The 16,468-nt window shown below is 43.6% G+C and overlaps 1 protein-coding gene across 5 annotated transcripts in view; it reads left to right on the top strand.

The window, feature by feature from the left end:
• The window catches only part of LOC127000431 (teneurin-a-like), a 382,877-nt gene that overhangs the window by 81,811 nt on the left and 284,598 nt on the right, over positions 1-16,468 (top strand). For all 5 annotated transcript variants that reach the window (XM_050864152.1, XM_050864150.1, XM_050864149.1 and 2 more), the window contains one exon: positions 834-1,400. In XM_050864152.1, the coding sequence (XP_050720109.1) occupies positions 834-1,400 (567 nt within the window). The remainder of the gene's footprint in view (positions 1-833; positions 1,401-16,468) is intronic.

Here is a 16,468-nt window from a genome sequence, read left to right as displayed (position 1 = left end):
CGGCGCGAGTTCCTGGCCGCGGCATGATGAGTCCCCGGGGGGAGGCGAGGCGCCGGCGGGGAAGCAACAATTCCTGCGAGTTCAGGAAAATAAATGACAAAGGGAGAGAAATAAACCTCGACAAAAGCACCGCAGACGCGCTATCTGGCGAGTGCCGCGGAGGAGAGGAAAGAAAACCACGCCCTCAGGGGAGCATGAAAGATTGAAAAGGATTCATTTAAATGAAATATGAAAAATCAAGCAAAGAAAACGTTTCTGGAAACTTGGTCGATGCGTCCTCGGCAATAACAAACCGCAATTCGAAGGAAATTTTCAGAAGTGAAGTTGGAACACAAAAATGTGGAAAAATTATAGACTGTCAGGGAAGACAAAACGTCATGTCTTGGTAAATGTGTTTGAAGCTGTGACACACTGCTTCTCCTGGAAACCTAAACAAAAGTTATGCCCTTTAAAACATTTGTGCTCCCAAGGGAGTTTTTGAACTCCGGGGGCCTGCATCGCTTGGCCTGGCACAGGCGCCGGCGAGGTAACGCCCTCCTCCTCGTCTAAAAAATACTTATCTGCTTTCATTCCACCACGGAGCTGGTGCTGGAGGTGAATGTTTATGAGGTGTGGGGTTCAGTAACCTCGCAGCAATGCCTGGACGTGTGATATTCCGTAGTCTAGCACCAAAGTAAGCCCCTGACCAGTAGAACAGTAGAAATCGTCCGTAGTGTGAAGTAGACGAAGTAGACATGAAGTATGATATATAAACAGTATCCCTCAGACATGTCCCTTCTCCCTCTCTCCTGCAGTAGGCATCGTAGGCTAAGCTGCCCTGACCTCTCCCGCAGGTGACCGTAGCAGCAACCGGTCCCGCGCCACCACGCCCCTCAGCCACACCTCAGAGCCGGAGCTGGGAGACCCGCCCTCCATCGTCTCCCTCCACGACGCCGCCCATAACAATCTGTCCCACTACCGCGGCCAGTACGCCCCTCCCTCCAGCGGCCCCGGGGGAGGTACTGGCGGAGGCGGAGGCGGTGGCGGTGGAGGAGGAGGTGGTGAAGGAGGAAGAGGAGGAGGAGGAGGAGGAGGAGGAGTTGGAGGAGGAGGTGGTGGGGGAGGTGGAGGTGGAGGTGGAGGTAGTGGAAGCTCATCAGACGCGGCCGCGGTCATGAACCAGTTGGGGTCAGGTCACGGGCACTTCTACCAGGAGATCCCCCAGGGCGGCCTCCACTACGCGAACCACCTGGACGAGTACGACTCCCCCGTGATGAAAGGGGGTCGTAAGTTCCAGCAGGGGCGCCGCATGCAGCCTGGCGGGTCGTCCCTCTCCTCGTCCGACAATAACTCCGATACGACCTACGCGGAGAGCGACATCAACTCGAGCCTCAGGGCGAAGATGGCGGCGCTTGACAATGGTAAGTGTGTGCGTTTGTGTGTGTGAGGGGGAGGGGGGGAGGGGATGGGGAGTGGGGGGCAGGGGGGTTGAGTGTGTGTTTGAGGATGAGTTTTATCACGCTTGGCCTTATTTTTCTTTTCCTCTTTGTGTTGTGCACCTCCTTCACTTTAGCTTCTGTCTCCCCTGTTGCTGTTAGTGTTGCCCTGCTATTGTTGTTGTTGTTGTGGATGTTTTGTTGTTATTGTTGTAGCGTGTAATGCATTGTGCTCATAGATGCATGTTATTGCCATCCGTGTATAAGTAAATTTCTCTTGATTTGTCGTAATAAATATTTATGGTGCCATTATATGAAGAAGTCTGTTGTGGTGGTTTTTTTATTTGCTATTATTATTATTATTATTATTATTATTATTATTATTATTATTCGTATTAGTATTAGTGTTGTTATTGTTATGTTCTTTATATCGTCGTTGTTATTATTGTTGTTCTTCTTATTGTGTGTTGATACTTGCAGAAACGCGTCGTGTGAATCATATTTTTAAGTATTACAAACAAACAAAAGTGGCGTGTGATTGAATGTACGGGTTGTGGTGAATGGATTAACACACACACACACACACACACACACACACACACACACACACACACACACATGGTAATTACAGCATCAGGTGAACTGTAAGTGTGAGCGAATTTTACCTTCAAAGAGGAAAAGGTTTTCTTTGTCCTCGCAGCGAGAGGTTCGTAATCCCCTTTCCTCCTCCCTCCCTCCATTCCTCCTCCCTCCCTCCATTCCTCCTCTCTCCCTCCTCTCTTTCTCTCTCCTCTCCTCTCCTCTCGTTTCGTCTTCCTTGCATATATCCTTTATTCCTTTTTTTCCTCATCTTGTTTCTTTTGTTCTCTGCGTCTTCCTCCCCTCAACGCCTGATTATTCTCGTTTCTTTCTTCCTCACCCTCTCTCTCTCTCTCTCTCTCTCTCTCTCTCTCTCTCTCTCTCTCTCTCTCTCTCTCTCTCTCTCTCTCTCTCTCTCTTAATTTCCTCCACCCGTTTCCTTCTCCCTCCACCTTTACCTCCCTCGTCTTATTACTCTCCCTCCCTCATTACCTCCCTTCTTTCCTCCCCATTCCCTGCACGTGCTATCTCTCTCTCTCTCTCTCTCTCTCTCTCTCTCCACCCCAACCTCCCCTTTTTAGATGTGGCGAATTTACATAATGTTTACTGAGTGTCGATAAGAAAAGACCACTTCAATCTATCTTTGTACATAGTCCGTCTTTTTTTTCTTCTTTTCTATCTCCCCCTTCACCCCTTTCCCCCTTTTCCCTTCTCCTTGCTACAGTGTCCTAACGAAGATTGGAGTAGTGATTGGTGGTCTTATGTTTTTTTTTTTTGTATGTGTGTGTACGTAAGTGAAAAAAACAGCGGAAGAAGTAGAAATAATAATAAAAAAGTAGAGGTGAGAGAGAAAAGTAAAAATAAACGAACTATAAGAAAGGATGAGAGAAATACAGAGGAAAAAGTAAAGTAAAACAGTTCTGATGTGGGGGAAGGGAAGGATGAAGGAGAGAGAGAGAGAGAGAGAGAGAGAGAGAGAGAGAGAGAGAGAGAGAGAGAGAGAGAGAGAGAGAGAGAGAGAGAGAGAGAGAGAGAGAGAGAGAGAGAGAGAGAATGGGGACAGCCTCTATACAATACCGTGTTTGTTTAAGCTTGTGTCGAGCGCCGAGCTTACCTTCTATTATTTAAGGTAACTGGCAGGTAATTAGGACAGGTGAGGGGGGAGGGGGCAGGAGGGGAGGGGGAGGAGGGGGAGAAGGGGACTTGAGTGACTTTTCCTCCCTGATTCTTGTTTTGTGAAGGAAGAGGAAAAGGAAGACGAGGAGGAAGAAGAAGGCTGTCAAATGCACTAGAGAAGGGTGACTGAAGTAAAACGCAAAGAAAATGATAAAAAGAAGAAAAAAATAGCCTTGACTCCTTCAGTGGTATTAAGGTATTTTTTTCTTCATCCGTTATTATTAGAGGGTCGGTTAATTATATCTTGTTTTATTTTACTTTTTTTTTCGCCGTAATAGAGTTTGGTTAATTCATCAAGACTCAAGTGACAAAGTTTTGGGTGCGGAGGAACGAAATTACGTTTTGATTAGATGTTAATTTATGTATGTACAGGAAGGTTTTGTGGATTCTGAAAGCAAGGGAAGAAGGGAGGAAGGAAGGCAAAAAACATGGATAAAGTTTGGGGAGGATGGGAAGATAGCAAGGAAATAGGAAGGAAGGAAGGAGAGGGAAAAGAAAGACAAGAAAGCAAGAAAAGATAGAAGGATGGAATGCAAGATAAAAGGAAAGGGGGAAGGAAGAAAGAGAGAAAAGAAGGCAAGGGGAGAGAGGAGGAAGAAAGGCAGGAAAGAAAGGAAAGGGAAAGATAGAAGGATGGAATGCAAGATAAAAGGAAAAGGGGGAGGTAGAAAGAGAGAAAAGAAGGCAAGGGGAGAGAGGAGGAAGAAAGGCAAGAAAGAAAGGAAAGCAAGGAAGGAAGGAAGGCAAAAAAAAGTAAGGATAGAGTTAAGCAAGGAAGTAAGGAAGAAGGAAATAAAGAATGGAAACGGTTAAGGAAGGAATAGAGGTAAAAGGAAGGAAGGAAGAAAGGAAGGCAAGAAAGCAAGGATAGATTTAAACAAGGAAGTAAGGAAGAAGGAAATAAAGAATGGAAACAGTTAAGGAAGGAAGGAAGGAAGGAATAGAGGTAAAAGGAAGGAAGGAAAGAAAGTAAGGACAGAGTTAAGCAAGCAAGTAAGGAAGGAGGAAATAAAGAATGCAAACAGTTAAGGAAGGAAGGAGGGAATAGATATAAAAGGAAGGAAAGAAGGAATGAAGGAAGAAAGGAAAGAGAGCTGATATTGAAGCCTTCCTCTCCATCCTCTTTCCTCCATACCTGTCATTTCAAATCTTCCCTCCAAGTCTTCTTTCCTCCACTCCCTCCCCTCATGTTTCCTCCACACCTCCACCAAGATCAACCCAACTCCCTTACCTTCCTACTTTCCTCCTTTCCTTCATCTCCTCATTTGCCTTCCTCTAGTTATTCCACCCACTGTATTTTTCCCTCCATTTTATACATTTTTTTTCTTTCACCTTTTCGTCTTTCTTCTTGCTCTTTATTTTTCTTCCTCCTCTTCGTGTGTTTTTCCTCTTCTTCCTCTTCTTCCTCTCCACCTTAGCATTGCACTCCACATACCGCTTCCTCCTCTTCCTCCTCCTCCTCCTCCTCTTCCTCCTCTTCCTCCGCTTCCGCTTCCTCTTCTCTTCACTTTATCAGAGCACTTCGCATACCTCTTCCTTCTCCACTTCCTCTTCCTCTCTCTTCATCTTAGCAAAGCACTCCACATGACTCGTCTTCCTCTTCCTCCTCCTCTTTCTCCAGTTCCTCTTCCTCCTCCTCTCCACCTAAGCAGACCACTCTACATACCTCCTCTTCCTCCTCCTCCTCCACTTTCTCCTCCTCCGCTTCCTCCTCCTCCTCTTCCTCCTTCCTTCCACTCCACAGCACGTCTCATTCCTTCCTCCCCCCTCCCTGCCCCTCCACCTCACCCCTTCCACTGCTCATTATGGCCACCCTGCCCCCCTTCCCCCCTCCCTGACACCCCCCAACCCCCCTTTTGCCTGCGTGGCTCTGGGACACCTGATGAGGTAATTAGGGGCAGCTTTGAGGTGCATTGTGGCTCCTCGCTTGCAAAGGAACAGAGGAGGAGGAGGAGGAGGAAGAGGAGTTGGAGGAGGACGAGGCGGGAAAGGAAAAGAGAGAAAATGCAGACGCGAAAAGACGTGGGGGAAGTAAAATGAGGAATAGGAAAGAAGGAACAGAAGGAGGAGAAAGATAAAGAGGAAGAGGGAAAGAAAGAGAGAACATGCAAACGGGAAAAGACGTAGAGGATGATGATGAAGAGAAGGAGGAGGAAGGAGAAAGGAGAGAGGCGGGAAAGAAAGAGGGAGAAAATGCAGACGTAGAGGAAGCAAAAATTGAAGGTTAGAAAAGGATGCAAAATATATTCACGCGGGCAAGATGAAAGGTGTGGAAGGCATAATGCAAGGATTCTATAATAAACACCCTCCCCTTAACCCTTCCCCCCTACCCCAACCCACAAGGAAGAAAGAGGGAAATGGAGGGCAAGGAAGAGGAAGAAGAACAGCCAATGACGGGAAGGAGGAAGGCAGGAAGGGCGAATGAGGTTAGCCGTAAAGTCGCATATTTAAACGAAGAATGGGCGGCCGAGGAAGATAATAAGGTATCCGGGAGGCCGAGAACGAGGCAGCCTGTTCTTTATGTCATTTTTGGCCTTTAATAAATACTGATAACGGAGGCTGAGGGACTTAAAAGGCGGAGGTGAGTCAGGTGAAGAGGAAGAAGAGGAGGTGGAGGTGGAGGAGTGAGGGAAGGGAAAAAGAAGGGATGTGGAAGGAAGGAATGGCTAAGGAAGAGATGGCAAGGGATTTCGGGAGATGAAGGAAGGAAGGGAGGAGGTAATAAAGAAGGGAAGGAGGAGAAAGAAGGGCATGAAGAAGAGAAAGGTCAAGTAAGAGTCGTAAAGAGAAGGAAGGAGATAATGTTAGAAGAATGGAAAGGAAGGAAATAAAGAAGTGAAGGAAGGAACGGAAGGGCATGAAGGAAGGGAGATGAGAGACATAGGAAGGACCGTGAAGGGAGGGAAGAAAGAGGATGGAGGAAGGGAGTGAAGGGAGGGAGATAATGAAGGGAAGTGAAGGGAAGGGCATGAAGGAAGGGAGATGAGAGACATAGGAAGGATCGTGAAGGGAGGGAAGAGGATGGAGGAATGGAGTGAAGGGAGGGAGATAATGAAGGGAAGTGAAGGGAAGGAAGAAAGAGGATGGAGGAAGGGAGTGAAGGGAGGGAGATAATGAAGGGAAGTGAAGGGAAGGAAGAAAGAGGATGGAGGAAGGGAGTGAAGTGAGGGAGATAATGAAGGGAAGTGAAGGGAAGGAAGAAAGAGGATGGAGAAAGGGAGTGAAGGGAGGGAGATAATGAAGGGAAGTGAAGGGAAGAAGGAGGGAGGTAATGAATGGTAATGTGGCTGCAGCGGACATGAAGATTTTTAATGAGTCGGAAAGTCGTTTTTATTCATTCATTCATTCATATTTTCATTTTGTATCGTTAACTTTGACCTCTTTTTCTCATGTTTTCGTTGTCTGATTTTTTTTTCTATATATATTTTAAGTTTCGTTATTTGAGTATTTTATTGCTTCCTTTTTTTTCAGTTTTCATGGTTTCCTCATTTTTTGCTCATGTTTTCTTTGTTTGGTAACTATTTTTTTTATTTGCTGTGTTTCAAAAGTCCTGTCATGTTTTTTTTCTTTCGTTTTTTTATTTAATTCTTTCGTTTTTTCATTATGTATCGTTTCCTTACATTTTTTGCGTAAATTCGTTGCTTGTTATTTTTTTTCTGTGTTGTGTTTCTTCTATTCTTTTTCTTCTCCTATCGGGGGCTTCGTGGTGCAGTGGTTAGCACACTCGGCTCACAACCGAGAGAGTCCGGGCTCGATTCCCGGGCGGAGGGGAAAGATTTGGCCGGCTTTTCCGATACCCTACGCCCCTGTCCACCCAGCAGTGAATGGGTACCAGGTATTAATCGGGGGTTGTGTTCCGTCTCCTGGGATCTGTTCCTTTCTCCTATAATTCCTTCCCCTTCTGTCTCTCTCCGGCATTGACCACAGATGTTGCGCCGACTAAACGAAACTTTCCAAACTTTCTTTCTTCTCCTATTATTCGAGTTTTCTTCTGTGGTTGGTTCCACTTTTTATTTTGTATTCTTTCCTCACTTTTTTCCATGATTTTCTAGTTAAATAGTTTTCGTTGTTTCGTTGTTAATTCGTTTTTTTTTTTTTTTTTACTGTGTTGCAAGAGTGTTATTATTTGAGTTTTCTGTATTGCTTTTTTTTGTAATCACTCGTTGTTTGGCAATCTTCAAAACCTCCAATATCGTCTTCCTATCAATTTCCTTCGGGCTTTATGAGTCAATCGTTTCTCACAATAACAATAAATATTTTCAAAAGTCTCTGCATTTCATTTTTACGAACAGAGTGAATGGAAAACAGGAAATACGAAACATGGATCAACACAAATTCCTTATGGCTCACGTCCGCCCTTTAAATATATTTTGAAATGCAACACAAACCCCAAAAATATATACAGGAGGGGCTAAAAAAAATCAGTGAAAAAAAAATTAGAAACATAGATTAGCGAAAATTCCTAATGGCTTTGCGTCCGACCTTAGATATTTCAAATGCAACACCAACAAAGAAAAGGAAAACAACATACACAAGAAAAGGAAAAAGTCAAAAAATAAATCGGTGAAAATAAAAAGAAAATACATCAAAAATATAGATTAGCGAAAATTCCTTATGTCTCATTGTCCGAACCTTAGATAATTCAAATGCAACACTAACAAAAAAAAAGGAAAACAACATACACAAGAAAAGGAAAAGGGCAAAAAATAAATCGGTGATAATAAAGGAAAATACATCAGAAATATAGATTAGCGAAAATTCCTTATGTCTCATTGTCCGAACCTTAGTTAATTCAAATGCAACACTAAGAAAAAAAAAAACGGAAAACAACATACACAAGAGAAGGGAAAGAGCAAAAAATAAATCGGTGAAAATAAAGGAAAATACATCAGAAATATAGATTAGCGAAAACTCCTTATGGGTCAGCGTCCGGCCTTTACATATTTCAAACCCAACACTAAAACAAAAACAAAAACAAAAACAAAATATATAAGTGAAAAAAAAACAAGAGAAATAAATAAATGAAAAAAAAATCAGAAACATAGATTAACAAAAAATCCCTTTTGGCTCTGCGTCCTCACTTTATATATTTCAAAACCCAACACACACACACACACACACACACACACACACGTACAAAAAAAGTCACACGTATTCCCTTAATGAATTTCGTTCCGCCTTAATTGAATTACACTAAAAATTTGCCGCGAGTGATCAAATCTAAGCTGATGGATGATTGGTATTTTGTGTCCCTCGCCAGCCCGGAACCCGCATCGCTGCCTTTTTTTTCCGCGGTGGCATCGACGTCCCATTGGCCAGCGAAGAATAGGATGAGAGAGAGGAGAGAGTAAGGGGAGTGAGGGGATAGGGATGCCAAGGGGAGGCTGGGATGGGAGATAAGTGAAAACGGAGGAATTGAGGGACGAAGGGAAAGTGGTTGAATAAATGGAGGGAAGATAAATTGATGGACAGAACGACAAGGGGGAGAAAATAAGAAAAAAATATGGAGAGAAGGAAAGAGGGAGAGGGGATATTGTGGCAGGCTAGGGAAGAAGATGAGTGAAAAGGGAGATTGAAGGAAGGTAGTGGTGGTTGAATAGATAGGTAGAAGAGTGGAGAATAGATGGAGAGGAAGATAGATAAGGAAAGAAGAGGAAGGGAGAGAGGGGAGCGAAAAGGTAGTAGATGGAGGGAAGGTTATAGTGATAGGATAGATGAAGGAAAGAGAAGAGAGGAGGGAGAGGTAGATAAAACAAGGAAGAGAAATGAAGGAAAGGAAGGAGGTGGGGCAGAGAGAAGGAAATGGCGGTAGAATAGATGGACAGAGAAGAAGAAAAGAGGAAGAAACAAAAGACAAAAGGAGAGGAAAGATAGTAGATGGGAAGGAGGACAGGGATAAGTGAAGGAAAGGGAGAGTAGGAGATAGGGAAAGTTAAACGGAGGAAGAAGTAAAGAAGTCAAAGAGAGAAGAGGAAGAGATAAGGAGGAAGAAAATGGAGCTAAAAGTTAAGTGTCGGAAACTAAGAGTAAAAGGAAAAGAAAGTAAGAAGTCAGGAAAGAAAGAAGGAAGAAGAAGAGGAAGAGGATAAAGGAGTAGGAAACGAAGCAGAGGGAAACAAAGAGAGCAAGGAATGAAGGTAAACAAAAAAGAGGGAGGAAAGAATGAAAAAGGGAGAGGGAGGAGTAAGAAGAAGAAGAAGGAAGTAGAAGTGGTGGATGACTAAAGGAAAAAAATGTGAAGAAATAATGAAGAGGAGAAGGAGAAGTGGAGGAAATGGAGTAGAGGAAACAAAGATAAAGAAAGAAGGAGGAAGAATAAGAAGGAAGTAGCAGTGGTGGCAGACTTAAAAGAATTGGAAGAAAACGTGAAAAAAATAAGAAAGAAAGGAGAAGTGGATGAATTTAAACAGAGGGAAACGAAGAGAGAGGAAGGAAAGAATGGAAGAGGAAGAGGGAGGAAGAAGAAGAAGGAAGAAGTATAAGTGCATGGTGGCAGACTAAAGAAGAGGAAGAAAACGTGAAAAAAATAAGAAAGAAGGAAAGGAGAAGAGGAGGAAATGGAGGCCCCGGGAGAGGAATGAAGGTAAAGAAGGAGGAAGGAATGGAAAAGAAAGAGGAAGAAGATGAAGAAGACGAAGAAGAAGAAGGAAGTAGAAGTGCATGGTGGCAGACTTAAGAAGAGGAAGAAAACGTGAAAAAAAAGAAGGGAAGGAGAAGTGGAGGAAATGGAGCAGAGGGAAACGAAGAAAGAGGAACGAATTTAAAGAAAGAGGGAGGAAGAGGAAGAAGAAGAAGTAGGAAGCATAGCAATTGTGGAAAACTTAAGAAGAGGAAGAAAACGTGAGAAAATAAGAAAGAAGGGAAGTAGAAATGGAGGAGATGGAGCTGAGGGAAATTAAGAAAGAGGAACGAATTTAAAAACGGAGGGAGGAAGAGGAAGAAGAATAGATAGGAAGTAGCAATGCTGGAAAACTAAAGAAGAGGAAGAAAACGTGAAAAAATAAGAAAGAGGGGAAGGAGAAATGGAGAAAACGGAACAGAAGGAAACGAAGAGAGAGGAAGGAGAGAATGGAAAAGGAAGAAGGAAGAAGAAGGAGAAGGAAGTAGCAGTGGTGGAAGATTCAAGAAAAGTAAAATGCGAAGAATAAGGAAGAAGAGAAGGAGAAGTGGAGGAAATAAAAGGGAGTTGGAAGAAAAAGAAGAAGAAGAAGAAGAAGAAGAAATGCATAGTGGCAAACTTAAGAAGGAGGAAAATGTGGAGAAATAAAGAAGAGAAGAAGTGGAGGAGGAAATGGAGGCATCGAGAGAGGAAGACTGCAAGTTCCAATTTAGTCGAGTGGTCTGCTAGTCCTGGCATTTGTATTCCCGAGAGGAGGGTGAAGAAACGCCTCCCCGGGTGCCGCGTGCTGTGTCTCCCCTCTCCCAACACGAGGGGAGAGGGGGGAAGAGGGAGGAGAGGAGGGGAAGGGTGGGGAGTAGACAGTAGGTGGATTTTCCTTAGTTTCTTTCTTTCGTTTTTTTTTTTCTCCTCTGAAGTGGTGCAAGTGTGGAAGAAGGTAAGGTGAGGATGTGTATTTTGTCTCCTCCTCCTCTTGTTCCTTTTGGCGTCATTACTATGTTAAAATCCCTTTCCTCTGTATTACTGGCTTTAGTTTTGCATTTTTGTAACTCCTATTTCTAGAAACTTTCATTCTCTCACATATCATTACCGTTTAATATACATCTTTTTAACGGCCAAGATATTAGATTCAGTTTAATATCATCAGACTCGTATTTCTTGTAGTCACTATGTTAGTTCGGTCTGGCAGCATCGACGTAACAGTAACAGGAATTAGCAGGACACTCTATCAGTCACTACTGTTACTATGACTATTTCCAGCAGCCACAATGTTATCAGACTCAATACTATTTTTGCAGTCACACTCTCAGGTTCAGAACCATCGACGTAACAGTAATAGGAATTGAAACACTCAATGCACCTTGGCGTGGAGCCCTGGCCTCGCTCACCTGGCTCTCTCATGCACCTGGCGGGGCTACTTAAGGTCGGCATCTCGTCCCTAACGTGAGCTAATGGCCCACACACGCCAGCGGGGCCGAGGTCATCCACATGGGGACAGCGGGAGGACAAGGGAAGATGTAAGATATTAGAAAGGAATTAAGAGGAGAAGGAGACAGGGAGACGGAGGATGATGGAAAGAATCGAGCGAGGAACAGGAGAAGGATTGAGGGAGAGAGAGGAGAACAGAAAGATAAAGGAGAGAACAGAAGCTGGTGGGGAGAGGGAGACGGAGAATAATGGAAAGAGAAAAGAGAGAGGAACAGCAGGAGCAGGGGGAAAGTGAAAGGAAAGGAAGCAGAACAAAGATAACAAAATAAAAAGAATGAGCAAGAGTTATCATGACAAGGAAAATAATGGGTAATAAACGAACAAGAGGAGGAGGAGGAGGAGGAACAAAAAGACGAAGAGGAAGAGGAACAGGAGGAGGCAGTGACCCAATACTAGACGAGACTGATGAAAAAATTGGGTGTGTAGGTTATTAGACATTGATTTAAGGACGGAGAGACAGATGCTCTTTTGTTTGGGCGGCGTCGCGAGGGAATAAGACGCCCAGGAAGAAAATGGGAAGACGGTCGTTAAGAAGTACAGGAAGTTATTAGTATTGGTAGACACGAGAGGGAGATACATAGATAGATAGATGGGCAGATAGGTAGATAAACTGATAGGTAGGTAGGTAGATCAGTGGATAAAACTATGGGTAGATAGATTGAAAATAAATAGATAGAAATAGATATAGTTAAGTAGACAGATAATGAGATAGAGATAGATAAGTAGATAAACATTGGGAATATAACGACTTGATAAACTATTGAAATGTTTAAACAGTAAATTAGTATATATTCTTAGGCAGTGAGAAAAGAAAACGGGGAAAATAGAAGTGCATGATGTATATTACCAATGCAATATTTACTCATCAAAGAACAGGACCCCCCCAAAAAAAAGTACATTCACGTGGAAACAAATAAACAAAACAGGATAATATTGAAGTCAATAAAAATAATAACGGGTAGCCTTCAAGTAAAGGCCGTGTCTTAGAACGCCCAACGAGGTGCCGCCCGCCTGACAGAGAGGACACGCCGAAGAAAATGTGTTTTGGGTACTGCGCCGCGAACTCCATGTACCCGCCGAGAAAAAAAAAAAAAAAAGGTGTTTGGGATATAGACAAAGACGACGGGAGACACGGAGAGAGAGAGAGAGAGAGAGAGAGAGAGAGAGAGAGAGAGAGAGAGAGAGAGAGAGAGAGAGAGAGAGAGAGAGAGAGAGAGAGAGAGAGAGAGAGAGAGAGAGAGAGAGAGAGAGAGAGAGAGAGAGAGAGAGAGAGAGAGAGAGAGAGAGAGAGAGCGTTAGAAACAAGAAGTGTGTCTCCCAGAAGATCAGCCTTCATGCGAGAGGCTTACACGAAGACGCTCGCTCAAGTTTATACGAGTAGGAGTGGGTACGTGTGTTTGTGTGTGTGTGTGGGAGGGGGGGGGGGGGGTTCGTTTGGATCATGAGGCGGTATACACATATGAATGAAATAACAACTGATAAAATAACTATTCAACATTACGCTTTTGCTACATCAACTCCTCATACAGGAATAAGTGTACAAGTGTTAATGTTTTATAAGGAAAGCTGGCAATCCACTACACCCCGATCCCTGGCCGTCTGCTATACGTACACTAACAATTTGCTACTTAAACTTTTCAGACAGGAACTCGTGTTAATTGTTATATAAGTGTTAATGTTTTGTAAGGAAAGCCAGCAAGCCAGCAAAGCCCTTCCCTTGCCTGCCATCTTAAACTAACAATTATTTCATTAGTAAGGACGGGAACACGAAGCCACATATTATATACCTCGAAGCCCTAATTAAATAGTTGCTTAGAGAAATTAAAGTCATCGAGGCCATTTTTTTTATACATATAATTGCTGGTGACTGGAATCGTTATGTAAGGAAGTAAAAATATTCGTAGTTTATGCTGAGATTCTGTTGTTGTTGATGTTATTATTGTTGCTGTTGTTGTTGTTTTAAGGCGAAGATTAAATTCATTGTGTGTTGGAAGGGAGCGGAAAAGAGGGGACGGGAGAGGGAGGGAGGGTAAGGGAAATGAAGGGAAGGGAAGGAAGGGAATGGCAGAGAAAAGAAGTGCAAGGAATTACAGGGAATGGAAGGGCAGGGAAAGGAAGTGCAGGGAATGGCAGGGAAAGGACGGGCAGGGAAGAGATGGGAAGAGAAGAGAAGAGAAGAGAAGAGAAAAGAAGAGAAGAGAAGAGAAAAGGAGGGAGACAAGGGGAGGTGGAGGAGGAGAGGAGGGAAGGAAGAAGGTAGGGATTCGGGCCTTTAAAAATATTGTCATCCAACCCGTTTTCTGAGGCCAAAAATAAACCGAGACAAATTGAAGAGATGGAATTTTAATTACAAGCCAGACTTTAGAATTTAGATTGCAACCTTTTATTTTTGTCCCCCCGAGTCGTGTTTGGAGTGAGAGTCAAACCCGCGCCTGAATATTCAACGCCTTCCGTCCACGACCGACCGAGAAGAAAAAAAAGTTGGAAAAAAAGTTTTGAATTATTCCGCGCCTCAGCCCAAGACGAGTGAGTCTGTTCGCTTTCTTGGTTTGGAGGGTTTTTTTTTTGTTATCTTTTTACTTTTTGTTATGTTAGGAATCGTTTTGTGGGAGTGATTTTCTTCCTATTTTGATATTATGCTTTTTTGTCTGTTGCTATTCCTGTAATTTTTTTGGGGGGGGTAAAGTTTTTTTCTTATATCTGGAGTCGTGTAGTTGGGGTGATTTTATTTCTATTCCGATATTTTTGCCTTTTTGTCTTTTCCTGTTCCCTTTCTGTTCTTTTTTTTCTTGTTCTATTTGGAATCGTTTTGTGGGGATGATTGTATTCCACTTCTTATTTTATTCTTTTTTGTCTTTCTTCTTGTTTTAATTTTTTCCCCCTTACATTATTCTGTTTTTGCCTCCTTGTCGTTACTTTCATGTTATTCCTCCTTCTACATTATGCTTTTTTCCCTTTCTTCTTGTTGCTTGCTATTCGTGACTTCCTGTTTCATTCGCTATTGATGGAATTTATACTTTCTCTTTTATCCGTTTTGTCATCTTGGCCTGACACGAACACCGGGAGAGCTTTCTTGAGTTCGAAAATTGTGAAGCAGACTTAATGCAGAGATTTATAAGCAAAGTATCTACCTAAGACTACGATTGACCTCTTTATCAGTTCCTCTCATGTGTGGTATATAAGTTCTAGGTTAAAATTACACATATTGCCCTTTTTTTCATGGATCGCTGTGGTAATAATATAAATAGTAATAATGATGACAATGATAATAATAATAAAAATGATGATGATAATGATAATAATAGCCGGGTTCAGTGGGACTTGTAATGCTACGCCTGTGTACCTAAAATATATTTGAATTAAACCCTAAAACAGCATATTAATATTTATGTTCAATGTACTGAGCGTCATGTATGTGCAGCGTGTTGAACCTTATATATGAAACTGCGCATTCTACCTTAAACCTTTGAAGTCTGCATCAGTCCATCAAATCCATGACACGAAAGTCTTTATCATAAGTCTATAAAAATCCTTGGCACGAAACATAACATTTGAAGCTTTATTACGCGATCCAAGCTGACATTCAATAGGGTTCACAACGGAAGGACCGCGGCGAAATTGAGTGTATAAATTCAAGCTAAAAATTCGACTTTCCATCTCGTCTCTTATCTCTCGGTCAAAAAAGTTCTACAGCAGCGGAGGGGGGGGGGAGGAGGAGGAGGAGGAGGAGGAGGAGGAGGAGGAGGAGGAGGGGTATATTAAACCCACGCATGAAATCACTCCCTCAATCTGAACCGCCTCGGAATCTGGAGCAAGAGAGAGAGAGAGAGAGAGAGAGAGAGAGAGAGAGAGAGAGAGAGAGAGAGAGAGAGAGAGAGAGAGAGAGAGAGAGAGAGAGAGAGAGAGAGAGAGAGAGAGAGAGATCGCGTGACACTAACGTTTACCTTAAATAAACCAACCTGACCCCCTCCCCCATCCAGCCCTAACCCCCCAAAACCCACCCACCCAGACCCCCCACCCTCCTCACCACTCTTCCCCAACCCCCCCGTCCTCCTACCTTTCTCTGTCCCCACGTACCCCCTGCTCGCCCCCTTCCTCCTGCCTATGTCCCCCTCGTACCCCCTTTTCTCACCCCCCACCCCCGTGTCCTTCCGTCCGATTCCCAATAACATCCCTCCTTCGGGTTTGCTACGGACGCTCTGAATATGAATAACGAAATTGTATCGAACTCAATTTAGGGGCGACAGCGTGAAATGTTCCCCTGTGATCCCTCCGCCACTCAGCCTCACCTTCGCGTTATATTAGTCAAGGACAGTGGGGCGGATCATCCCTCACCTGGCCGAGGAATGAACAGGTGTGTGGGGGAGGGGGGTTATGTGTGTGTGTGTGTGTGTGTGTGTGTGTGTGTGTGAGCGGCCGCCACCTAAATGTATTCGGATCTATATTCCATTACTGTGTTGGTCAGTTCGTTTGCCTTAACTTGGCCGGTTTTGGTTTTGTAGCTATTACATATTGCTCGTTTTTTTGTTTTTACTTTCCGTTTGTTTTGATTAGTTTTGATTTTGTTTAACTATTACGTTGGCATGCTTTCTCGCGGTCTTTCATAATGGTAATGGTGATGCTCGTGTTAGTGGGGAGGATGGTGATGGTGATAGTGGTGGTAGTGGTGGTGGTGGGTGGGTGTGATGGAAAAGATGTACGATAGCCTAGTAATCGCGATAATAGTGGTAATGATAGTGATGATAGTGATGATAGTGGCAGTGAGACGGCAGAAACAAGAAGAAACAAATAAAATCTTTTAAGCAAGGATAATTTTGACAATATTATTCATCGCAAACTTGAGTCGCAGCAAGACACGGCGCTGAAAGTCACAAAACACTTCCACAAATCACTCAAAAAAATAATCACATTCATACAATATTTTTGATCCTCACTTCCACGAATCACTTAAAAACAATGATTCTCTCGGCCATTATTATTTTTCACCCTGATCCGCGTCGCAGCATCACGGGGCGCGCAAAACCCTCGGCCCCGCGAAACACACAGTTGGCCCAGAAATTCAATTAAGTTCGGGACGCTGAACACACGCCGCTGCTCGCCGGGCGGCAGTGATTTGAACACGCATGAATATTGAATACAACCCGGCCCGCCTGCCTGCCCGCCTGCCTTGCTCCTGCTCCTGCTTACCTTA

This window comes from Eriocheir sinensis, chromosome 18, assembly GCF_024679095.1.
Source record: "Eriocheir sinensis breed Jianghai 21 chromosome 18, ASM2467909v1, whole genome shotgun sequence".
Taxonomy (NCBI): domain Eukaryota; kingdom Metazoa; phylum Arthropoda; class Malacostraca; order Decapoda; family Varunidae; genus Eriocheir; species Eriocheir sinensis.
Note: the sequence above shows the minus strand (reverse complement) of the source record. Positions and strands in the feature narration are given on the sequence as shown.